General features: G+C 36.6%; 3 protein-coding genes across 5 annotated transcripts; 1 reads left to right on the top strand and 2 right to left on the bottom strand.

Annotated features, from left to right (window-relative positions):
• Positions 1–1,764: 1,764 nt before the first annotated feature.
• LOC111438757 (transmembrane emp24 domain-containing protein p24beta2-like) lies at positions 1,765–3,205 on the top strand. The gene is made up of 4 exons (XM_023076623.1): positions 1,765–1,927; positions 2,114–2,261; positions 2,734–2,841; positions 2,913–3,205. Exons 1-4 carry the CDS (start codon positions 1,817–1,819, stop codon positions 3,038–3,040), a joined length of 495 nt encoding a protein of 164 aa, XP_022932391.1. The 5' UTR covers positions 1,765–1,816; the 3' UTR covers positions 3,041–3,205.
• A 289-nt stretch (positions 3,206–3,494) lies between these two features.
• Positions 3,495–5,514, bottom strand: LOC111438740 (RPM1-interacting protein 4-like). 2 transcript variants are annotated; one of them, XM_023076601.1, is made up of 3 exons: positions 5,349–5,514; positions 4,285–4,461; positions 3,495–3,760 (listed from the first exon to the last, which is right to left on the bottom strand). In XM_023076601.1, exons 1-3 carry the CDS (start codon positions 5,352–5,354, stop codon positions 3,719–3,721), a joined length of 225 nt encoding a protein of 74 aa, XP_022932369.1. In that variant the 5' UTR covers positions 5,355–5,514; the 3' UTR covers positions 3,495–3,718. The 2 variants fall into 2 exon arrangements, with proteins under 2 accessions (XP_022932369.1, XP_022932368.1); XM_023076600.1 differs by lacking the exon at positions 3,495–3,760 and adding an exon at positions 3,824–3,917.
• Positions 5,515–6,861: 1,347 nt separating this feature from the next.
• LOC111438749 (E3 ubiquitin-protein ligase UPL1) lies at positions 6,862–24,057 on the bottom strand. 2 transcript variants are annotated; one of them, XM_023076609.1, is made up of 17 exons: positions 23,957–24,057; positions 23,709–23,810; positions 22,141–22,236; positions 21,849–22,055; positions 13,673–21,613; positions 13,269–13,586; positions 12,522–12,723; positions 12,168–12,448; positions 11,718–11,998; positions 10,192–11,311; positions 9,959–10,105; positions 9,230–9,310; positions 8,883–9,108; positions 8,654–8,793; positions 8,255–8,361; positions 7,237–7,619; positions 6,862–7,106 (listed from the first exon to the last, which is right to left on the bottom strand). In XM_023076609.1, the coding sequence occupies exons 2-16, from the start codon at positions 23,739–23,741 to the stop codon at positions 7,517–7,519; spliced, it is 11,283 nt and encodes a 3,760-aa protein (XP_022932377.1). In that variant the 5' UTR covers positions 23,742–23,810; positions 23,957–24,057; the 3' UTR covers positions 6,862–7,106; positions 7,237–7,516. The 2 variants fall into 2 exon arrangements, with proteins under 2 accessions (XP_022932377.1, XP_022932378.1); XM_023076610.1 differs by having other exon boundaries at positions 13,673–21,610.
• Between the last annotated feature and the right edge of the window lie 882 nt (positions 24,058–24,939).

Here is a 24,939-nt window from a genome sequence, read left to right as displayed (position 1 = left end):
CTTTTCTTTGTAATTTGACCCTAAAAGTTATACAGTCCTATCCTAAAAAAATAAGTTGAAACATGGTAATACAAAATTCACATGTCCTTGAATTGGACCGGTTAAATATGTCTTTAAGACGATTTGATGTTTAAAATAAAAATTTGTAAATATTAATTTACAAAAAAAAAAATTTTAACTTTTAAAAGTAGCGTTTGATAATCCTTCTAAGCTAAGCCTCAATCAAATTTAGGTTAACAACGATTAATTTAATAATTATAATAATTTTAAATTATGTCGGGTTCAAATTTAGGTTACTAGGTCAGTGTACTAAAAGTTTCGAGAATACCATATTAAGATGTTTATATTGAAATATATGATGATTAGTAGTACTTCGTTCTCTTATCTATCCACCTAATTAATGAACAATTAAACCACAAATTCGTCCCTTTTTAGTATAGGAAGGCAATTTAAGTAATAAACTTTTGTTTTTTAATAGAAACTCTACCGAATTAAATTTCTGGTTTGTTGTATGCCAAAAAAAAAAAAAAAAGCATCCGAGAAATATATCGATCAATTCCAATTCTTTGTATAGATCCATGGCCTATGTGTCCATATAAATCATGTTCATGGATTAACAAAAATGTGCGTAAGCTCTATTAAGCTCTAAGCTCTATTTGTCTCTGTCGTTCTATGAGTCGGCATTACATATGGCATTGCCACTCCCTTCGTCATCATCCACTAATTCGGAACTTAAACTTTTCATATCTATATAATCATTATCCATTTTTTAATTACGAGCCCGATTTGAAATTAAATGTCGTTAATTTTAATATAATTTAATTGATATATATATAGTCGACTAAAAGATTAAGGGTCTAATCCTCAATGCTAGTTTGGGCAATAAAAGCTTACATTTTCGTCTTTTTTTTAATAGTACGATATTGTCCATTTTCTTACGATAGGACTTTGGTCATATTTCCAATAATTATATTCTTGAACAAAGTATCATCGAGCCTCCGTTTAAATAATTAAAATGGTAAGATTTCAATTTTAGAATTGATTGGAACAAATATTATTAATTAAAATTTTTAAAATTTGAAAAATCGATGAAGCAGAATTCTAATTAATACGATGATATTATAGAAAATTGATATAAAGTTAAACTTTACGTTAAACACTCACGTACTTAAACATCGACTTAATAATTTCGATTTAAACAACTCTCGAATAAAAACAACATAATGTCACATGAAAGGTTATTCTATCTCTACCTGCGTGGACATCTTTAATTCTTCGTCTTCATTCATTATTTTAGAATTATAGAATATAGATTCAATAAGCTCGGTCCCAAATGAATGGTACATTAAAAAAATTTAAAAACTCTTATATTCAAATAAATAAAAAAATCTTGAAACTCAAATCTTTTCGAATCCAAAATTTTTTTAAAATAAAAATAAAATAATGAGTGTTTAAAAATCTAAATTATTTTATTTATATTAAATAAAACGGTAAGGTATAAATAAAAATGAAAATAATTTAAAATCTCAATTTTAAAATGGATGGAAATAAATATTTATTAATTGATCCATATTATTTTTCAACAAAAGATTAATTTCGTAAATCATTAAATCTATATATGATAAAAAGAAATCTTGTCAATTATTTTCTATATTCTTCATCCCAAATCTTTTAAATCACAAATTTAAATTATATATATATATATATATATATATATATCTTAGTGTATAAATCGAACAATTTTTGCAATTTTGTTGGTTCTTAAAAAAAATCCTTCCACAAGAGATAGGAAAAAAGCGTCAACTAAGAAGAACATATGATGCTAAGAGTTTGGTTAACTATCGTAATGGTGACTTTATTGGTTTCATCTGAGGCTGAGTTCGAGATTAAGTTAATGATTGACAAAGAAGATTGCTTTTCTCATAAGGTTGGATTCGTTAGCAATACCAATTCATCTCTTTGCATTGATCTTTTAGTAACAACTTACTTCGACTCATGAGTTAGAGTTTATGTGTCGTACCTTGTCAAAACCTGCTTATCTCAAATTAGGGTTCGAGCCATGGTTATTGATTCACGTTTCGAGGTTTTTGATTATTTATAGATCATTGTACAGGTGAATGGATCTTCAGAGGAGAGGATTGAAGGAAGAAAAGGACTACATAGCTTATGCTTCACAAACAAATCTGCTAACCAAGAGACTATAGATTTTGACAGCCCCATCACTCCTGATAATCAATTCTATGAACTACCCTGGGAAAACGGTATTGATTTTTAACCTTAAAAAACATGCTTTTATCTATTTGATTCTGTGATATCCCACGTTAGTTGGAGAGAAAAACGAAACACCTCTATAAGGGTGTGGAAAACTTTCCCTAGCATACACGTTTTAAAGCTTTGAGGGAAAGCTCGAAAGGGAAAGCCTAGAGAGGACAATATCGGCTAGTAGTAGACCTGAGCCGTTATAAATGGTATCAGAGCAAGACACCAGGCGATGTGCCAGTAAGGATGCTAGGCCTTAAAGGATGGATTGTAATATCCCACGTTGGTTGGGGAGGAGAACTAAACACCTTTTATAAGGGTGTGGAAAACTTTCCCTAGCAAACGCGTTTTAAAGCCTTGAGAGGAAACTCGAAAGGAAAAGTCCAAAGAGGACAATATTTGCTAGCGGTGGGCATGGGCGGTTACAAGGCGGTTACAAATCCATTGATGTTCTATTTGAAATGACATTTTCAGAAGATTTGAGCCATTTGCTTGAGCAAATACAGAGGCTGAGAGACAAACTGGAAATTGTTGAGTTTGAGCAACAACGTTTTGAGGCACAGACAGAGCAACAGGCCAAAGGTATTAATATAACCACAAGGCTTTATAAACCCTATTGTTTGCTTGAGAGTGTTTTCAATAAATTCTTGCAGTGATTGAAGCAATTAGCATAAGGGAAATTCAGAAGGCCATATTCGAATCAGCAGTACTCGTCGGTGTGAGCAGTCTACAAGTTTTCCTCTTACGACGCCTATTCGAGAAGAAGGTCGGGAACCTATAATCAAACTCCTATGGCAGATTCAAACTCTGGCTAGTGGTATAAGGAGGATGGCAGAACAAGTGATGCAAAGGCTGAAGAGTTTTCCATTGTTTTTTCTGTTTTTTTTTTCTTTCTGAAACTATAGAGCACATCATGTTTGGTTTGTGAGTGGTTCGATAATTACTTTCTAAATGTCTCATGCACCATTTTAAGTCCTCACTTCTAACTTTTGTCAATAATTTCAACATAAAAACTATACTCCATGGTTTAGGAAGCATGAAAATGTGATCTACACTCGATTCTCGAGATTCATGGGCTGAGGCATGGAGTTTCTCTAAGGGGTTTTTTCGAGTAACCGAGAATATTCTGCACATGAAAATGAAATGAGAGAGAGAGAGAGAGAGAGAAGCCATTTCAGAAAGAATAATAGAGATTGAATATAAGATATAAGGGGCAAAAAGGGGCAAAAAGGAGGTAGAGACAAATGAGATGGAATAGCTCAGCTTCTAGTGACAATTTATCATATCAGTATCACAAACAAAGAAGGTAAAATTGTTCTACCTTTTTCCTCCATGACCCAGATTATGAAGCAAATAGTATAGCAGGCTGATGATCACAGCTTTGAAAATCTCATCTTCTTCGAAGACCAGTGGACGATCTTAGGCCGTTTCGGTGGTTATCTACAGACAGGTAGTACCATCAAGATTCTGTAGGTGGGCTCTGAATGCAGCAGAACCATTTCTGGAACAGAAAAAAACATAATCCCATCAAGGAAAGGTGTAACAGCTCATAAAGAATGATCAAACAAGCATCAATTTCATTTCACCTCACTGATTGTTGATTAAACCAAAAGAAGCAAAAAACAGTGCTTGAGCATCATTCCAAAGTCCAAAAACATCTATTTCATTTCAATGAAGAATGATCAAACAAGCACAGAAGTCCATTATAAGATAACTCTTAGAAGAAAGTTAATATTTTCATAGAAACCAAATAACTGAAATAATATCGAAATATAAAAGGAAGTGATTGGCAGGGATCAGCCTTCAAGAATATTCGTACTCATCCAAAACCAACAAACGATCTACCTTCATCTCTTTCGATCCCATTCCCTCGAGTTACAACCAACCCTTTTATCCTAATGGTATTCCGAACATATTTAGGCGCACAAACGAGCAGTAAATATTACAATGAAGAGGAGGTATATACACATATAGCAGGCATTATAGAAAAGGCTAGGAAAAAACATTGTGTTCATAGGATCTTACAGCCTGAGGTTTGCCAGAGCCTGCTGCTGCAGGCCTTAGTGCCTTTCCAGGTGATCCGATTTGGCCACCGGATTTCTTCTCACACCTTGCCTTATTAAAGATCACAGTGAAGCCCTCTGCAGAAGCAGGGTTATTAACATCCCATTCACCAAACTTCGGTAGTGGCTGACCCTTCTCCTGTTAAAATACATACATTTATTTGATTCTAGACATTAAAATGCATACATTATGCTTATATCATGTCCCCATCATTAACAATTAACAATATTAATGAAATGTCCAACGAAAATTTATGTAATATATCTTCTACATCAGTTTCTATTAATAATGCAATGGAAGGGATTAGAGAAAAGCGTAATCCAAATTTTAAGACCAAATTGAAAAGTTTAACAGACCAAATTTAAAAGCAGTCAACAATGAATAATGAAAATAAGGATTCAAATTCTGAACGTTTAGTCACTTAAAATATAGATCATGGATTTCGAAGTAAAAAGTTGAAGGACTTATTGCTTTTTCTTCCATTAATGATATAAAAATAGGATGATTCATAATTAATAGCAGAAACCATAAATTAGACGAAGGAATTGCGAGATAAAAAGATGAGAAGGTGATGGGAAAAACTAAAAATGTTTCTTCACAGCTGATTTAAATTTTAAATACCCTTCGTCTATCAGAATTCAATCAATTACAAATACTTGGGCATGATAACGGAAATTCAATTCAAACATACGAAAATGTCGAGTCCCAGTGACTAACACACTAGATGATAAGATCAGACTGGAGAGAAAATGCAGATTCACAACATATCACAAAAATTATAAATAAATCATTTGAATTCAAAAAAGAGGAAGAAATAAAACATATAATAATAATGATAATGAGGAAGAAAATCCAGGCATGACAAGCATCAAGCAAATCTCCAGGAAAAAAGGGGGAACAATCGAGGCAGTGAATCTAAAAGGAAGAAAGAAAGGAGATGACGAAATGGGGAAATCGACACAATGAAGCAAAAGAACAAAACCGAATTCGGGGAAGTAAATGGAATGAATTGAGGAATGACATACCGCCATGATTGCAGAAAATGGGAAAAAGGAGAAGATAATCGGCCAAAACGAAGAACGGAAGAAGGGAAGAAAGAGGATGGCGACACCAGGAGAAGGAGAGGAGCGAGCAAGAGAGACAAGAAGAAGAGATTTTGTTTATGCCAAATCGGCCTCCAACTGCTGCCTTTTATTTCGATTCTAAATAATTAATAATAATAATAATAAATATCGGCTAAATTAATTAAAAAGCTAAAAATAACAAATTTTCCATAATAATCTTAAAACTCTTTTAAAAAAAAGTTGATTTTTTTTCTATTAATATTTTATTTCAGAAATAATATTAAAAAAAAGACCTATGAAATTTTAAAAGTCCTAATACCTTATAATTAAAATTAAAAATAAAAGTTGTCTCAAGGAGAAAGTAGGGAGTTGGATTTGTTATAAAGTCTGTCTTTTGGCTTATTAAGTTATAACATTTGCTGCCTTTCACACGACTCGCTTGAAGATTTAGAGATTTGTTTTATTTAAATTTCATGTTATTTATTTATAGTTGTTTTGTTTTAAGATTTTAGTTACGAATATTTAAAGTTCATGGCATCGATTTTTCTACTAAAAATAAAGTTGCAACTGCATGCGCATGACATGACTGTAAGTGCAAAAGTAACATTAACAATCTTAACCCTTATAAAAGAAATGTTTAAAAAAGTTCTTAATGTACGATGCCACGAACTATTATATTTCAAAGATTATAGATTACCTCCAAACTTTTTCACTTTTTTTTTCTAAAAGTTTAAGGGTATTGATGTTAATTTTGAAAATTCATATTTAAAAAGGTCTGGATTTAGGCATCAGTTATAATCAAGGAACAAAAAAAAATAAAGAACATAAAAGTCAACACAAGAGAATGGTCATGGTGAAATGCTGTTTGAAACTTTTAAAATACATGCATATTTGTTAGGCATTGGTTTTATTTTTAAAGAACATTTTAAAAAGATTTAGACATTTAAGTTGAAACTTTTAAAATCAGACGAAATCAAATTGAAATGGAATAAAAAGAATGTAGCTGTTTGTTTCAAACCTTTTGGCAAATCGAGATTTCCAACGTGGTGAAATGCTTCCGTCTCACACTTTCAATACCAACCCAAACGTTCTACTTATATGCAATCAAGACTGGGAATAAAATTCGAGAGAGACAATGCAAAGGAAGAAATCTCATTGGAAACGACAACGGCGTCAAAATCATCATAGTAGTACTGTGGAGTTGTTGTACAAACAAGGAATGGACAAACTGCATTGGAAACGACAACGGCGTGAAAATCATCGAAACATCGTCGAATAAACGAAGGGAAGGTCGAGAGTTCATTCTACACTTTCAAGTGAAGAAGACGAACCATCAGGTCTCAATTTCGGGTTTCACTCTCGAGTAGCCCACGGGGCTACGGCTTACTCCCAACAGTCCAAACCCTAAACCCTAAAGGAGCAAATAAAAGAATTACGAAGACACATTGGGTACAATACCTTCTTTTTCAGTCCATTTTTTTTTTCTTATTAAACCAATAAGAAAAAGAATTACGAATACCAATATACAAAGTTGTAGAATTATTAAACACAAAATCCCTTTACCTCCCCACCAATCATTTAAAAGAAAGAAACTAAGAACAGTGGCAATAACAATGGCCCTTGAAATAAGGACAAAAAGCTCACATATAATCCCTAGGAACAAGCTCAAGCTGGCTATGGCTATGCTTGTTTCTGTTGTTTTCTACCAAATCTGACCACCTGTAAAACAAAAAACCAAAATGATTGAGGACGAAGTTTAAGCCATGCTTTTCAAACTTGCTTTTAAAAATTGAAGAATATGAGAAATCCATTCAGAAAAAGATATACATTCAGTGTTTTTATTACCAACCTGACGTTTATATACACAAACATAACAAGGTTGACTACTCATCAGACGTAGTTTAGTTTGTTGGCTGCAAGAGGAGCGAGTGATCTGCACGTCAAAGTCTTCAAACAAACCCACAGTAATCTGTCTGCTCGGTCGCAAGCTTTTTATTTATCTTCCAGAGAACCCGATCGATCCTCGCAAGTTTTCCAATGCCGGGGCTGCCCATCAATTTTGTATTTCACTAACATGTACATGGCAATTTCAGATAACATTTGTCTCCAAATGCAAATCGAACCGTGGCTCAACCAAAGCCGAATCCTTCATTGGCTTCGTGAATGGCAAGCATCAAGCGTTCCTGAAGCTGCTCCTTCGATGAGTACTCGGGAAGATCTAGTTGATTAAAGCTGAAAGAAAGGATGTGAGAACTTGTTCGTTAAGGCTGGAAGACACGAATATTTCTCAGAAGATTGAATGCCTAAAAAACAATAGAATAGGTGTTAGATGAACACGACTCTCCACCATGGTTGATATTGTCCACTTTGAGCATAAGCTCTCGTGCCTTTGCTTTGGGCTTCCCCAAAAGGCCTCATACCAATGGAGAGAGTATTCTTTGATTATAAATCCATGATCATTCCCTAAATTAGCCGATGTGGGACTTTCAACCAACATCCAACACCTCCCCTCGAACAAAGTACGCCTCCCCTTAATCGAGGCTCGACTCCTTTTTCTTTTGGAGTCCTTTGTTCGACATTTGAGGATTCTATTGACATGACTAAGTTTAGGGCATGGCTCTTATACCATGTTAGATGAACACGACTTTCCACAATGGTATGATACTGTCCACTTTGAGCATAAGCTCTCATGGCTTTGCTTTGGGCTTCCCCAAAAGGCCTCCTACCAATGGAGAGAGTATTCTTTGATTATAAACTCATATGATCATTCCCTAAATTAGCCGATGTAGGGCTTTCATCCAACATCCAACAATAGGAACAGTAATGCATAAATAAGAATTCGGATAGAACGGCATTTAGATTCCCACCATGTATGGGCTGATGGCAACCTATCAGAAGCTCCATATGCCTTGCGAATGTGAAACCTTTGAGGCCCAGAGATACCTTGCAAAGCTTTAAAACCCTCCAGTGGAACCTGAAAAATCACAAATAAATGATGACTTCAAGAAAAAATCATTATGCTAAGAAAATATTAGTGTTTGTGTGTGTGGCAAGATCTCTTTACTTGCGAACCAAGATGTTACAAGTGCACGATGCTCGAGACTAAAAAGACTAAACATACACCAACCATTTCAAACATCCACAGAAAGGGCAATATTTCAAGCATCAGATTGGGACCAACCATGAGGGAAACATTAAAAATGTTGATGAAATCTTATAGAAAAGATAATCAAACAGACTTGAACAACATTTTATTTTGCCATTACCTTTGATGTTCCAGTCACAAACTGCAGCAATCTTGCCATGTCTTCCTTACTAAAGGATTTAACTACCTCCCAAAACCACTGCACAACACTTGATGCAGCTGTGTAGACAGTATACTCTGTGTTTGCCTTCAAATCATCCACTGAAAGACAACATAAAAAAGATTAAAACCTCATATAGTAACCCGAAAACACCAGACAACACAAAATTATTTTGTATAAAAGAACTCACAATCAATTTCTGGAAGCCCACTGATGAGTAACTCAAGCTCTTTGTCGTTAAAAATAGAAATAAGTTCTCGAGGCACGAGCTCGTTAAAACCATCTAGAAATGAGTTAATCTGAGGGCGGATAGCATTGGTTAAAATATGATCTGCGACAAGGTCTACATATTCATGCTTTGTTTCTTCAGTAACCCTTATATTTCTTCCTCCTGGCTTAAGCTCGTAATCAGTGACCTAAACATTTGAAAAGAATATTAAAAAGACTAAGTAGTACCAGAATTCATTCCAAAAAGAAAAGCATTTACCACACACACAAAAACAGGATTGACAGGTGTCCAAATTTTTGGATTATGACCTCATTTTTCTCATAAAGAATGTGCTTCTCCTCGTCTGCATCCATGCTAAATGTAAGATCAGGAATGTCACTCACATCGTTCTGACAGAGAGATTCAAGAGTTAGGAAATAAAATGTTAAAAAAAAAAAAAAAAAAACCCATGTTTTGTTGAGCATTGTTGGGAGGGAGTCCTACGTTGACTAATTTAGAGGATAATCATGGGTTTACAAGTAAAGAATACATCTCCATTGGTACGAGATCTTTTAGGGAAGCCTAAAGCAAAACCATGAGAGCTTATGCTCAAAGTGGACAATATCATACCATGGTGGAGGGTTGTGGTTCCTAACATGGTATCAGAGTTATGCCCTTAATTTAACCATATCAATAGAATGCTCAAGTGTCAAACAAAAAAATTGCTAGCCTCGAAGGTATAGTAAAAAAGTGGCTCATGTGTTGAACAAAGGGTGTACTTTGTTCGAAGACTCCAAAGAAAGGAGTCGAGCCTCGATTAAGGGGAGACTATTCGAGGGCTACATAGACCTCAGGGGAGGCTCTATGATGTACTTTGTTTGAGGGGAGGATTGTTGGGAGGGAGTCCCACATTGGCTAATTTAGAGGATGATCATGAGTTTATAAGTAAGGAATACATCTCTATTGGTATGAGGCCTTCTGGGGAAGCCCACCCACCAAAGTGGACAATATAACATAAAATCAAGTTTAACTGTAATTAACACAGAAAATCAACCCACCTCCAGCATCCACTTCAAGTTTTTATAATAATCAGGATCGACTGCTTCTATATCATGGTAAGTCACCTTAACCCCAAGAATGTGCATGTAGAAAGATCTTGTGAAATAAACATCCAAAAGTTGCCCATCAAACAGGGCCTTTGCAACCTGCATAAAATTGAAAATATAATAAGTCAAATTGAAACAGCAAAATAATCCTAGCAAATATCAGAATCCAAGTTTTAGTCAATTACCACACGGCCAACGAATTTAAAGTAGGAAAGATGTTCTGTTTGGTAGACAGAATTTGGATTTGGCTGGAAAGTTACATTATTTCCAACTGTAGTGAATAGCAAGGCTCCCTTGTCAAAAATAACCCTTGAAAGTAACTGATACCATTCTCTTGTCAGGCCACCCGCATCAACACCCTCTTCACCTTGAAACTGCACAGTCAACCGTCCTCTCAAATCTTGAGTTGGACGTTTACGCAACTGATTATATGAATCCTCCAAAATATAGGCCCGACGAACACTGATCTGCAATGGACCATAAATATGTTGCTTATTCTGTTGCCTAATTCTTGAACGGAAATAGGCTCTCTTATTATCAAAATCAATCAGCCTAGGAGCCTTCAACAATATTGAAAGTGACTTCTCTAACAAGCCCGGGTTTTGTCTAATAAAAGCATTCAAAATACGGCGATGCCTCTCAGAAAATCTTGTAAATGTAACAGCACCATCAGACTTTTTCTGATAATCAGCACCCTTCATGCTTAGTGCGTCTGAACTGCCAGCAGACTCTTTGACCTCTCTTGCAGTAATATTGGCATGATCTTGTTGCAAAATGGACAGATTTGCTTGAAGCTTTTCAGACAAAACAAAGAAAGCCTCAATGAATGGCAGGAGTCTCTGACCTCCAGGAGGTAGAGGAGAGGAAGAGATAGTGCCCTGGAGTAGCCCCCCAACATTAATTGGCCTAGTGAAAGAGGAGCTCTGAGACAATTGTGTCTCAATCACACTTATACAGTCACTTAATGTTTGCCACAATGGCTCTAGTTCCACATTCAACCTCCACATGATGGCTTGCTCCTCTAATTCAATGTCACACACTGAACTTTTGGTCTCCCTCGTACAAGGGGAAGTAAGTGAACTAAGAACCTGCAAAACACGTACAATTGCTGCCCCAGCCATTGAACTAGCACTTAAACCTAACATGTTCGTATTCTTCAAGGTAACAAGCTCGCTGATAGCAGAGCTGCTCAAGCCATTAGCAAGTTCTGAGAGTTCTGACATGAAGAATTTTCGATGGGGTGCCACAACTGAGGACAACTTTTTCAGTATCTCACCAGCTAGCGCATATACTTTATCAGAAAGCCTAAATACCAGTTACCACACAAAATTAGTTTCTTCAAGTGAAATAAAAAAACAAAACATTTGCAGGACAAAAAAATCTTTAACAGGTTAGGTTAAATGTGAGTTTGTCATGACACAGTGAATAAGTGCTTTTAACTAATTAAAACCCCTTTTTAAAATGTGTATGAACTTTCGTTGCATAAATAAAGTACTCTCTAAAACACTAAAAAACACTTCAAATGCTTTTAAACTCTTCTTCCGAGTGTGCTTGCAGAATAACTGTCTTACTTAAAAACACTTTCTCAAAAGTCATTCCCCCAAAGTCAATATAAAAGCTAAAAGGAAACCAATAACTAATTGGTTATCATCACACGCCAATAGAATAAGGTAGACAACTCAAAAGACATTATAAATTGGAAGATGAATACCCCTCGCGGCCAAGAAGTGCGCATAAATTGCACAAAACAGACTGCGGCAGTAGCAAGAAGATATTATGTATGTCATTACTCCTTTTTCCACCTGAAGTTGACCCAGCAGCATCACTACTTTCTTGCTTTGATTCTCCCTCAGGCAAAGCAGGATACTTTGAAACAACACTAGCTTCATTAACAGGCAAAATAGGGGGATTTCCTGTTCTGTGTTCAGATCGGGACTGATGCTCTAGTTTTGATGATGCAATATGAACAACTACTTGAAGGAGGCACATCACCTGCAACATATGAATTTTTTTAATTAGAAAATGGGGAGAGGGAAAAGCATAAATGTTAAAGCATAATAATATCCAAAATCTGCAAAGAAGCATGCAGCATTTGCGCCCAAGGGAAAAATTGAGCTCAAGTCATTTCAACCAATGCTCTTCTCTTTTCAATCCATCATACCTGTTCAAGACGCACAACACTACGCAAGAAAAGTGGTCGATTCAAAAGCTTCAGGAATAGAACCAAAGGAACAATTCCGGCTCGACAGTTTTTTAAATTACTTGATAGAAGTCCTGCCACAACTTTCTCCTTCCCCTTCTTAGTTTCCATGAATGTAGAACTCAAATTCTCAGGGAAAGCCTCCAGGTCGAAGTAGAATAACATATTGGCAACAGAAGAATGATTTGTAGCCAAATAAGTTAAAATCTCAAGAATACGACGCAACACCAAAGGAGGAAGACCTGTTATGATACATAAAAAGTATAAATATAGTAATGAAAAAATGAGACAAAAATTAAGGGAAGAATGTACTACCATCCGACAACTGTGATTGACCATAAACAACATTTGACTGACAACCATAAAGCCTCTGAGAATTGATTGTTGCAACTCCACCCACAAAACCTTCAGCCTCGGAATTGATCATATCTAGTAAAAGGTAAACTAGAATTGTCCTTGTAACACTATGTGCACAAAGGTTAAACAAAAGTCTCTGCAATAGACCTTTTCCAAGCGGCTGGACAACATAAGAAAAAAATAAAATGCCACATTAGGTGGAGAATACCTGCAGCAGAACACCTAAATTTTAATTTACCAGACAGTACAATTTTTAAACATGGCTACCTCATTAAAAGGTAAAAAATCTCCTTTCATCAATTGAAAGAACTTTTCCAATAGAACACGAAACAAAACCAATTATTGTTTTATGAAAAATATGGAAATCAAACTATTTTATTATATAAAAAGAACCGAATGGTAAGAACAAATATCTAATTAATTAATCACGTAACAGCAGATCAAAACTACATTCATAATTCCATTACAATTCAACCTCAACTTGTATTTAACCCTCAGTTCATCAAAAGAAAGCATTAAATACTTAAATCCTAGGATCAGACTCAAGTATACACAAAAATAATAAATCTATTTGCAGATATCAGTATGGGCTGTGTTAAGAATACACTCTAAACTGTCCAGTAACTATAAAATGTAAATTTAGTTCAAAAATCATCCAATGGGGAAAAATCACTCAAATCATTATAACATATGATATTACATTACCTGGGCTAATCTTAGAAGTCGTATTAAAGATTTTAACGATTTTCCATCCAGAAGGGGTTCGCCTTCAATTTCTTTCATCGTCAGGCTATCTGCAATGGCAGATGCTGCTCTACCACCAATTGTAACTCCAACACCCCTGTCCATCACTGTCTGCCTATTGAAACCAAGGTCATTCCTTCGATTGCCCAGTCTTTGGGTGTTACTGAAGAGAGTGCCAGCCTGATAGTGACTCATTGCTCGATCTCTAAGCATCTGAGCTTCAGCTTGCAATGAAGAAGGGAGTGCTGACAAAACTGCCTCCGAGGAGTTTAACAGAAGCTGGAAAACAAGAAGGAAAAATGGTTAAACTCAGAAACAAAAACATATTGAGAAATGGACACAGAGATAAAGTCCAAGATTCGAACTTCTTGCCGCAAATTAGCAGGCAATGTAGCAATGATAGAAGCATTATGCATATCAACTGGTTGTCCCTCTGCCTGCTGAGCAACACTCTGTGCTCTCTGCTGGGCCAAGACTTCTGCTTGGATACCAGGAGGAAGTGCCGCTAAGAATTCAGGATCAATATCATCCGCTGAGGGTAGAGCATATGTAGGAGGTTGAATGGGCTGAGCTTGCTGTGATGCAAGAACTTCTGCTCGCAAGTCCTCAGGTAATGCCTCTAAAAAAGTAGGATCTAAAGCATTAGCACCAGAGGCTTCATTACTCATTCTACTTTGATCTGCCTGGTTAACAGCCGGAGCAACCTGCACATTTTGCTCTGAAGTTGACCCACCTCTACCGTTCTCAGATGTTGGAATATGTTGCTCAGTAAGAATTTCTTCAGCATCATTATCATTCATGTCAACATTAACACTTGCACCAGCAGAAGAGACCTGGCAATCACCAGGATTGGGCGTCTCTAATCCAAAGTTCGATACTACATGATTCCCATCAACGGCATCCATTTCAGAAGAACCAGGACGGTATATGGCCTGAGATGGCATTTCATGAAGATCTGTAGGCACTTCAAAAGTTCCATCACAATCCAGGTTGTCGAACTGAGGTAATGTCTCAATCTGCTGATCAGAAGCACCATTTTGTTCTCCCATATCCATCCTGTCATGTTCACTCAAAGTAATATCCGGTGCATGAGGTTGAATAGACATAGGTTCATGCTCCTGCACATTTTCCACAGCTTCTTCAATTATAGATTCTGAATTGACGTGATGGGAAATAGCACTCTCAACAGTTACATTTGTTTCATGATGTGAGGCTTCAACAGAGTTATCTGGATTCTGGTCGTCGTTTTGTTGACTTCTAGCATTACCAGATTCTGCTACTACTAGATTATTAATGGACGGAAGGGTATCCAGTTGTTTATCCTGAACTCCTAAATTTTGAGGAAGGCTTTCTGCAGGCATAATGCCATGCATATAAGATACAAACAACTCCTCAACAGCCTGAGCAACTGCAATAGCCTGAGTACTTCCTTGAGGTTGACCATCATCAGTCCAACGACCATCACCCAGCCCTCTTCTTCCTGCAAAAGGCAATGGATCTATACCGATAGGATAGTCAGCCAAGGGAGGTGGAGCCGCACCACCAAATAAACTATTTTCCACATGGTTGTATGGAAAAACAGGAGCATCGAACACATAAAAGTTGGATGCATCATAACTCCCAGATGATAAAGTATCCAAGTCACGAGATAAATTCCCAGTAGATGACCGCATCGACACCATACCTCCTGACTGGGATGGCCTAAGTAGTAGAGGATGCTGGAAACCATTCACTTCAACAACAGATCGCTCAAAGGAGGACCTACCAGTCTGATGGCGGCGTTCCAAGTATAGAGACCTCCGGAAACGAAAAAGGTCATTAACATTACCACCTTCAAAAGGTTCAGTAGCAACATCAACAAGCCCACTAGCACCTCCAGGCTGCCCAGGTATCTGTAGATGATCGAATCCATCAAGTGCCTCCCTCCACCTGTTCTCAATGACTCTATTCTCATGAAAATCATCATCCTCTTCATCTACCATTTCATCATTGTAGTCATCTGCCAGTCTGGTATCATCAGTATCTGGCAGGGACATCATTCCACCATCATCTTCAGCTATATCCTCATCCACATCCTCCCCATCGTCGTCGTCATCATCATCTTCTGCATCATCATCTTCATCACCCATCTCCTCATCTGCCCTGTTCTCTACATGAAAGCTCATCTCAATTTGGTCCGAATTGTGCAAGACGCCAGCTTCTCCCATCTCCTCACGCATAAACTCCGTTCCAAGGTCCATATGCAGGTTTGCAGTCATTGTCCCTTCCACTTCTAATCTCATTTCCCGCTCAAGGGACCAATTTGATTGAGTGTGTACATTGCCATAATTTTGAGCAGTAGCAAATTCTTGCTGATTATTTTCAGCTGCCTCACTGACCAACTGTTGACTGCCAGTATTTTGGTTTTGCCCAATAGTGTCATCAGTTGAGACTGTATTTATCTGGTCACCAAGCCTCTCATTTAACCCTGGAGATTTTTTTTTCACCATTCCATCAGACTTCATTATTTGCTCACTGGCATTGGCAGCTCTCGTCAGGCTTTCCAGAGCCTTCAATATAAGGTTCACAATTTTAGGAGCATCAGGGTGGTCCAGATCAACCACTTGTAAAATATTAGTCAGACATTGAACCATTCCTCCATCAATCATGCTTTTAGCAATGTCAGGTGAGCAGCCTGAACCTGGCAAGTTACTTGAAGAAGAATTTTTGGACAATATAGAATATGCCAAATTAGAAAAGGCAAAAATTCTTTTATCCGGCAAGACAGAGTTCTTATTCGAGCTGCTTTCAGAGCTGGAAAAAAAAGATAATGCTTTCACAAGCTCATTAATTACTCGTCTACGACCTTCACTAGAACGACCACAAAGAACCACGAGATAATAAGAAGCTTTTTCAGATAGCTTGTCTCTCCATTCATCAGGTCCTGCAGATTTATCGACTGAAAGAGGAAGTAATCGTTGCAAAATATGGTAAATAATCCCACCTTGTCCAGCACTATCCAAATGATTACAGCCTCGAAGTTGACACATTTCAGAATCACGTCTAAGAATGACCCCTACAGCATGCACATACATCAGAAGGATGTCACTCAACAATTTGAGAACAAAAGTCACTTTAGCCAGTCCAGTAGATTTTTCAGATTCATCCTCTAAATTGTTTTTATCCACAGCTTTTGATTTACCCTTTACCTTGGTATCAGGTTCATCTACCTCCATAGAACAGAAATTACTAACAGAATCCGCCCGGTTTTGTGCCAATGGGTACTTGACAACAATTTCAATAAGTTGGTTGATTACTTGAGTGAGATTTGCAGGAATCTTCTTGTGATTTTTGGAGTATTTCCCTGATCCATCATAAATCTTATTTTCAGATATCTTGACACTTTCATTTGAAGACAATCCAACTTCCGTTCCAGATACTTTTGATCTCTCCTTCTCCTTTTCTTTCTCCTTTTCTTTCTCCCTTTCCTTTGATAACACAACAAAAGAATGGCCACCTGATGTCTCCAACTGACAAACTGCAGCTGAGGCTTTCATGAAAACCATGGGATCTCTGGAAATAACAGCTGACATTGAAGCCAAAAAATTGCAGGCAGATGTACGCTCAGCATGCCGCCTTCCACCCAAATTTTGCCGTATTTCCATTTCCATTGCTGTTTGAAGAGTCTGAGGGTCTTCAAGAAGATGTCGAACAATAGCAGAAGCCAGAGTGTCATAACCAGGAAAGAAACAAGTTCTTGGAAGATTAAAGAGTTCAACCAGACCTCCATTTTCAAGAAACTGCAAAGCAAGAGCATGAATTTTTGTCAACCGTGCACATAGCTGTAGGACTGCTTGCATGATTACTCCAGGAACACGTTGTTTTATCAAGTCACATGCAAACAGCATCATCTGATTACACTCATCAGCAGTTAAATAACCTGTAGGCTTTCCCAGTACATTCTCAAATACTGACCCAGATTCTTTATTATCAGCATTTAGAGTAGTTTTATCAGTTTTATCATCTCCAATGGACATAGGTGCTAACATGGGTAGTTGCCCACCGCCAGACAAATCAGGTGGAGAACCCACTGGAGAACCAACAGTATTTTCAGAAATAATTTTGGGTCGACACTGTAACATGCTGTCCAAGATTAGCAATAAAGCACTTACACATTTTGGTACCGCAGGAGCAGCAGCATTTCTAGACTTGAAATTTGTCAGAATATCTATAACAACAGACACAATGCCCTCTTGCGCAGCAATTTTACGAGCATTCCAATCCTCAAAAAGAAGCAACGCAATAATATGCAATAACATACTTAAAGCTCCATTATCCTTTGTCAAATCCAAGGGGCAAAGCTTTAACTGATGAATAAGATAAGACATCACTCTGGGACGATCTTCACCCTTGTTCCGGTTGCAGAGAGTCACAAGCAAATCTGTTAATGTGAATGCCATTTTGTCACTACTCTGGAATAATCTCAACGATGCAGCCAGAATATCATCAACGGGAGGTGCCTTTGCATGCCCCTCATCAGTCAATACATCCATAGATTTGTCACCATTATCTACTTTAGATGATTCTGATGAATTCCCCATTGATAGTGCAAGGGCACGAGCAAGTTCATTGTCTTCCTGCACAGGATCCTCAGCATGACTAAATAGCCACTCCATTGCCATCTCCACGCTATTTATTCCCACCCTTCTCAATGCCTCCTCTGCTCTTTCCCTTGTAAAACCCATCTCAACCATTGTAGCAATAGTAGCTTCATTGGGTGGTGGGGGAATGAACCGTGGGTTAGTGGTCCCAGCAATTCCATTGTGATTTCGTTTAACATCACTAACACCATAATATATGTGTGTAACAAGAGAAACAATGGAAGCAATGAATGACGGATTACAGTTTGGAAACTTGGGATGATTCCAGATAGGTAGTAACACATCAAGAACTTGGGCCTGCAGCATTCGAACAAAAACTTCAGGGTCCCTTGGCACAGGAAACAATCCAATGGACAGACCAACAGCCACAGGTTGAATGAGCTGTTGCACTTGGGATGCCGAATTTGGAGACAAAAGTAGCGTAGAACTAACAAAATACTCAAGCACACGACAGTAACCCTGTATCGTATCAAATAGCCATGGACTATGAGACAAGTTGCTTTCTTCATTTGTCGTCTCATGATCAACTGCTGAATTTTGAACAGAATATGGTAGTGACCATAGCAATTGACTTGTAGCCTGAAATGTTGTAATTAGCTCCTTGAAGGTACCATGTACATAGAAGTTATTAATCATAGCTGAATAACAAGTACGCTTTCTGCCATCAAATGTAAGTGCTGCCATATCATCTACAACCTTTCCAAGATATTGACACTTCACTGGCAAGGAAATATCAAGTCCTGATGAACTAGAATGCCCAGAGAAACTAAGAGCATCAAGAAATATTTTGGATACAGCAGTTCCAAGGGCTTTTGAGGCAGAATTCAATGATCCAGAGTCAACTCTACGACGGTTGGATGATGTAAATCCCTTGACAAGAGCTGTGAAGAAAGCATGCAATGTTGAAGCAAGCTTGTTCAAAATTTCAGAGACAAGAACCTCAGGACTTTTCTTTTTCAACTCTGGAGTAGATGATGCCTCTGGAATTCCAGCAGAAGCTTCAGAATCAATATTAAAAGGCTCTAGATATCGTCCACTTCTTCCACCTCGTAAGTGCAATCCATGTCGACTACGGCGATGGAGACTTTCACTAGAGTGAACAACAGAGAGAAACTCACGCTCCCCACCCCACAAATGAGAACCATTTCTAAGGGAAACTGGATTCATGTATCTCACCACTGGCATGTTTGCATCATCATCACTCTCTCTTCCAGGAGTATTTGAAGGAGTTGAATCTGAACTTTCTGATTCTTGATCCGCACTTTTCTTGTCATCTGTTTTTGAATGATTATCCAAAGAAATTTGCCAAATTATTTCCCTGTAAGTGCATCCAATATCTTTCAATATATCAGCATCGGAAATTCCCAGTTCAGAAACCAAAGTTGTAGTCCCCTTCAACAAAAAGTTGCACAAACACAGTATACTTTCTAGACATGAAAGATGTTTCAAACCCCTAGTTTGCTTCGAAGATTCAACTAGAGCAAGATGTAACCCTTTAATGGATATCAAGAACTCATTTGTTGATTTCAGATGCTCTTTCAAAAATGTACATACTACACGAGCAAGAGAAGCAGAATGCTGAGGTGAGAAGCTTTTGAAGGCTATAGAGATGCTCTGACCAACTGACACAGATGGGGGCATCAAGGGCAAAGAAATTAACTGCAATACAACTTCAATACCCTTCTTCTCAACAAATATGCGACATGCATCAGCATTTTGAAGAACTGTTTCAAGAAGACGGGCAGCGTTGCTCACACAATCAGGAAGAAATGACTCTGGATTTTTAATAGATTGATCAAGAAATAGCTCATCACCACTTTGCTCCAAGTTTCCCGTCTTGGCAGTTCCCTTATCATCTGAAAGGACAGATTTCCTTTCTTCAACATTAGTCTCCATGGGAACTGCAGTAGAAGAGCATGACGGATCAATTGACATACAAGAAGCATCAACCGGAGATCCTATTTTTACAATGGAAGTCAAGATTTCTAACAGCATATCCACTCCAGGCCCACGGAGAGAAGACGCATGACGCATAAGTTCATCAAGCCCACTAGATAATGATCCTGAAGCATCACTAACAAGGGAACGCAAATAAGTCCTCGAAGTAAATATTTTCACAAAACACCTTAAAGCATTGCGGTCTTTGACAGCCTGAAGGCCATTGTTGTTTAGACATAAAGCATCCAGACACTGAGGAATGCATGTTATTGCTTCTGCAGAGCAGACAACACCATCCATTACAGCATCAAGAAAGGCAGCAGGAAGACCAGCAGCATCTAAGACAGAAAAACAAGTAGGGTCTTTGTGAATTAAATCACTCATAACAGTAGCTGCAAGTGAAAAAACCCCTCCACCAAAATCTTTGGCCCTTCTAAATATTATGCACAAACAATGAGGCAACAAGTTCTCTTCAGAACCATAAAAGCGGGCAGTATTTCCTGGGGCATAAGTTCCAAGGGATATAGCACGCAGTAAGGCTTTCATCAGCAATCGTCGACGGTATGATAGCAAAGCTTCAGAGTAGGAAGGCTGCAAGTCATCCAAATCTGAGGAAGCAGCAATGCCAACTTGCCAATTCCTCCGATTATATTCAAGATGATCCCGCTGTTGCTTTGAACCATTCTCAAAATGCAATACCTCAACCTTCAGGCGAGAAATAGTATCATCCAATCCACCCAAGTCTCTAAATAATGCAACAGCTGGATTGCTATAGTCCATAAAAACTTCTAAAATATGTACAGCAGTGCTGACTAAATGCAAATGTTGTGGATTTGTATCTTTAAGGAGAGGTAGAAGTGTAGGGATAAAGCCAGCTTCACGCATGGCTGAGCAACCTGATGATGACGAGACCAAAACAGTTATGACTGATAATAAGGCCTCAGCAAAAAGAATTGAACACTTTGTAGTATCAGTAATAACAGAATCAACAGCTTTCTGCATGAGGCTGGACAAGATGCCACGGTGCCCACCAGAAGTCACTGCAGACAACACAGTTGGTTGGTGTGACCGGTCTTGACAAAGTGCAACCAATGATAATAGACAAAGGATTCGTATTTTCACAGGAACTTCATCCTCATAGCTTAATAAGCCCACTAACTCATTTACAAACTCGGGCTCAGAATTAAAGAAAGTAACTAGATCATCAGTATCACCACTTGCTTGAACAAGAACGATGAAAGCATACAAGCGAATACAGGTATACTGCTGCCGAGCAGATAGAGAATGAAATGCTCTTGCAAACCGCATCCTTGTCAGAAGAGAAAATCTCAAACTAGTAGGCACATTGAATCTTGCAATTAACTTACTTAGAAGTTCTAAATCAGTTTCTAGGCAGAAGCTGACATTAGATAAATGAATGATTTGCAGACCTTTGGCCAACTGTTCTATTTCACTTCCAGATTCATTTATCGCATAGAACTCAAAATGAAGTGTGCAACCCAACTCATGAGTAACCTGGCTGCAACCATTCTGCAAAGCACATGCAATCAGTCCAAGACCTTCTTCCTTTCCTCCCCATCCTTGTGCAAGAGAAAATAACTTTGAGTTCAAAGAAGCATCCCTAATGGTGTGCTTCCCAATAGATTTCTTCAAAAAAGCAGCCAAAGTCTGCAAGCAGGCCTCAACTATATCGGCATCAGTTGAAGCTAGAAGACATGATAGATGCTGCTGCAATAATACATGAACCAAAAACATTAATTTGTGAAATGCTAGTGGATGATAGTGCAATGGTGAAGCTAAATGGAGAGTATTTATCACTTGCACTACAGATGAACATGGCATGCCATGCCTGAAGAATGAAATTACAAACGTAAATCCAAAATAATAAGCAATTATCATCAATGGTCAGTATGCACTAGGAAGAGTGAAATATGGGAAAATACTACTGCACATAAAAACAAACCTCATAAGAGCTATAAAATTGTTTATTAGTGCAATTCTCTAAAATTATTCTTATGACACGCAGAATCTGAAGAACAGCTTCTCTTGGAAATGGAGAATCGGAGCCCAAAAAGTTATCCTCAACCTGCAAATCCTTCCTGAACTTTATGTGCTTCTCAAAAAATGAATCAAAATGATTGAAGAGGTCAGCCCAATGATGGAAATCTCCCTGCATGTTAAAAAATAAATGAAACAAGTCTGAATATACTGTTTGGTAACTATAGAGCAAAATGATGATCCAGTTTCAGAGCCACCTTATCAAATTCCCAAACGAAACCCTTTAGAGGTTCTTCAATATCCTCGAGCGGAACAGATGTAACGTTATTGATGAACGATCTAATTTTTGGAGGCTAACAGAGAAAAAAATAAATAATAAGAAAAAAATAAAAAGGAAAATGTGTGCATAACAATTCTTATACAAAGTTAACAAACAAAAAATTGATCCAAAAACAATCAAACAGTATATAATTAAAAAAAAATGTTCAAAATAAAGTAAGCTTTACATAAACGAACATTAGAATCTAAATGCATGGTAGACACCCAAAGAACTAAAACTCGTCTTAGTAAGCAACTAATAACAGCACAAAATCAGTACTAGGCCAAGGGTTACATATCAGTTGGAAGAATTTGACACACAATGTCATTAATAAGAATGAGCTTATATCCATAACAGACTATAGACACCTAAAGCTTTAATATACAAAAACTCAAAGGGTTCTTCAGGTAAGTACTGACTACGAAACTTATAAGAATTGGATTAACAGATTTTCACAATAAATCCCATGCTAAAAAATTTTAACAAGAAATTTCATGATTTGTTCAGCCAATTGTTAAAAAAAAATGGCAGGACTATATGGATTGGAAAGCAAGACCAATCGATACTTCATTCTGAAACTTTGAAGGCATAGATATTAATTGTCAATAGAGGAATAACTCCAATAATCATTGTCAAACAGTTAGACAGTATCCATCTAATCTCCTATAGACATGCTCATAAAATTTCGAGCAGTTGTTTCATGTCAAAACACCATAGTCATTCATAATATCTTTTTTGTTTTTCCTTTCCCTTCTCTTCTTGAGCCTCAGAAATAAACCAACAACAGAAATATATATATGAATCCATTAAGAATCATGTTACCGTATATACTCACATTCAGCATGACAACACAAAAACTAACATGAGATAGACATTCAAAATTAAGCTGAATGCGACATCCTTATACCATTGAAGACATACGTTATTACCAGAGTTGTTTTTTCTTCCTTATGTTATGTAATCCTCCATCATGATTCTTTCATCGTTTTGTAAATATTTTTCCTTTATTTTCCTGAAGTGTTGATCTTGAGAAGTCCTTTAAAGTAGCACGCATACATACAGGCATTATAAAGGTAGCGGGATATCCATTAGGAATCATGACCAAAAGTAAACTCGTAAGCAGGGTGACACAAACAATTACATGAGAGGCATATGCCGTATCCTTAATCCATCCTAAATTATGACACTGCTGAAGAAAAACTGAAAAACATATCAAGAAAATAGAAATTCGCGTGGGGTAAGAGCAATTCAAATGATCATAATAATGACCAAAAAGACACTACTCAGCAAACTCAATCCTAATCACGTTTCTTCTTGGCATTCCTACCATGGCAAAGTCCTATTACCAACTTAAAGAAGCATAAAACCAATAAACAGAAAAAGAATTTAGAATCTACCAAGAAACAATTAAAACAAATACAATAATGAAAGAAGCTTCGTGTTCATGAAAAGAATAAAAAGTATATAACAAAGCCATATGCGCAAGGAAACGATAGTGCCGGATACCACTTCTAGCGCCCTCCCCCTCTTCATCTTCATCTTGGTACTGAGAGCATTGCAGAAATTGAAAAACGCTCAAGATGACGACCACCTCCCAGTAACCGAGAACTGATCGAACAACAAGAAATGGAATTAGGCTTGATAATCGAAGTGAATAGAATAAAATACTGGAGTAAAACGAGAAGCTTGAATCTAATTCCGCAATGATCAGATTGTAAAAACAATCATTTTCCAAGAGAGAGGAAGAAATTTACGTAATTTGAACCGGCAAAGTGAAGAATTTCAAGCTTGTACGATCAGGATCAAGAAGAACGGAGATCAGAGGAAGAAAGGGTGATATAGAGAAGAAGACGAACAGAGTTTAGTGTTGATATATATATGGGTAAACAAGTAAGCGGTAGAGAATAATTTTGCATCAAAAAGAAAAATTAAACTCAATTAATCGCATTTATTCAAATTTTTATTAAAACTAAAATATTTCTTTATTTATTATCAAATATTTAATTAAAATAATAATGGTTATAAAATAAATAAATTTTAAAAAAATAATTACGAAGTTAAATTAATTAAATAAATATTGATGGTAGTTTTTTTTTTTTTAAATAAAGATAAAAAAGCGTTAGGTTACTTTTAAAATTTAATAGATATTTTTTTAATGTATATGATAAAGATATTATTAAGCTTTACTAAAAACGTTAAAGATATTAATAAAACTCCTTTTTTTACGAGTATTTTTTAAATATTATTAAAATTTTAAATATATTTTTGAAACCAAATAATAACCATTTATATCCAAAAAATAATAATAATAACAATAATATTTTGTAGACATTTTTATTTTAAGATTTTTTTTTTAAGTTATTTTTAAGTAAGCATATATATTAATTACCGTTGAGTTATCCCTTTTGACTGTAATAGTCAAACTTAAATAAATAATCATAAATATTATAATTAAAAATAAATAGGTATGATACATTTTAGTTTAATCAATTTTATTATTATTAATTAAAATTATAGTCCCAAAATAGTAAGTTATTATTATTATTATTTTTTTATTTAGTTCTATGAAAAAACTATAAGACCAATAGTTAAAGTCGAGTTAGACTATTCAATGTGAAACCAAACTTTGTTAGAGTCGATTTAAGTTTCGGCTATCTCGAAAAAGTAGAGAAATGTCAAATTAAGCTTATCAAGGTTAGTGGACCGACCTTTGGAATGTTAGCTAAAGACTTTGTTT

This window comes from Cucurbita moschata, unplaced genomic scaffold (assembly GCF_002738365.1).
Source record: "Cucurbita moschata cultivar Rifu unplaced genomic scaffold, Cmos_1.0 Cmo_Scf00082, whole genome shotgun sequence".
Lineage (NCBI taxonomy): Eukaryota > Viridiplantae > Streptophyta > Magnoliopsida > Cucurbitales > Cucurbitaceae > Cucurbita > Cucurbita moschata.
Note: the sequence above shows the minus strand (reverse complement) of the source record. Positions and strands in the feature narration are given on the sequence as shown.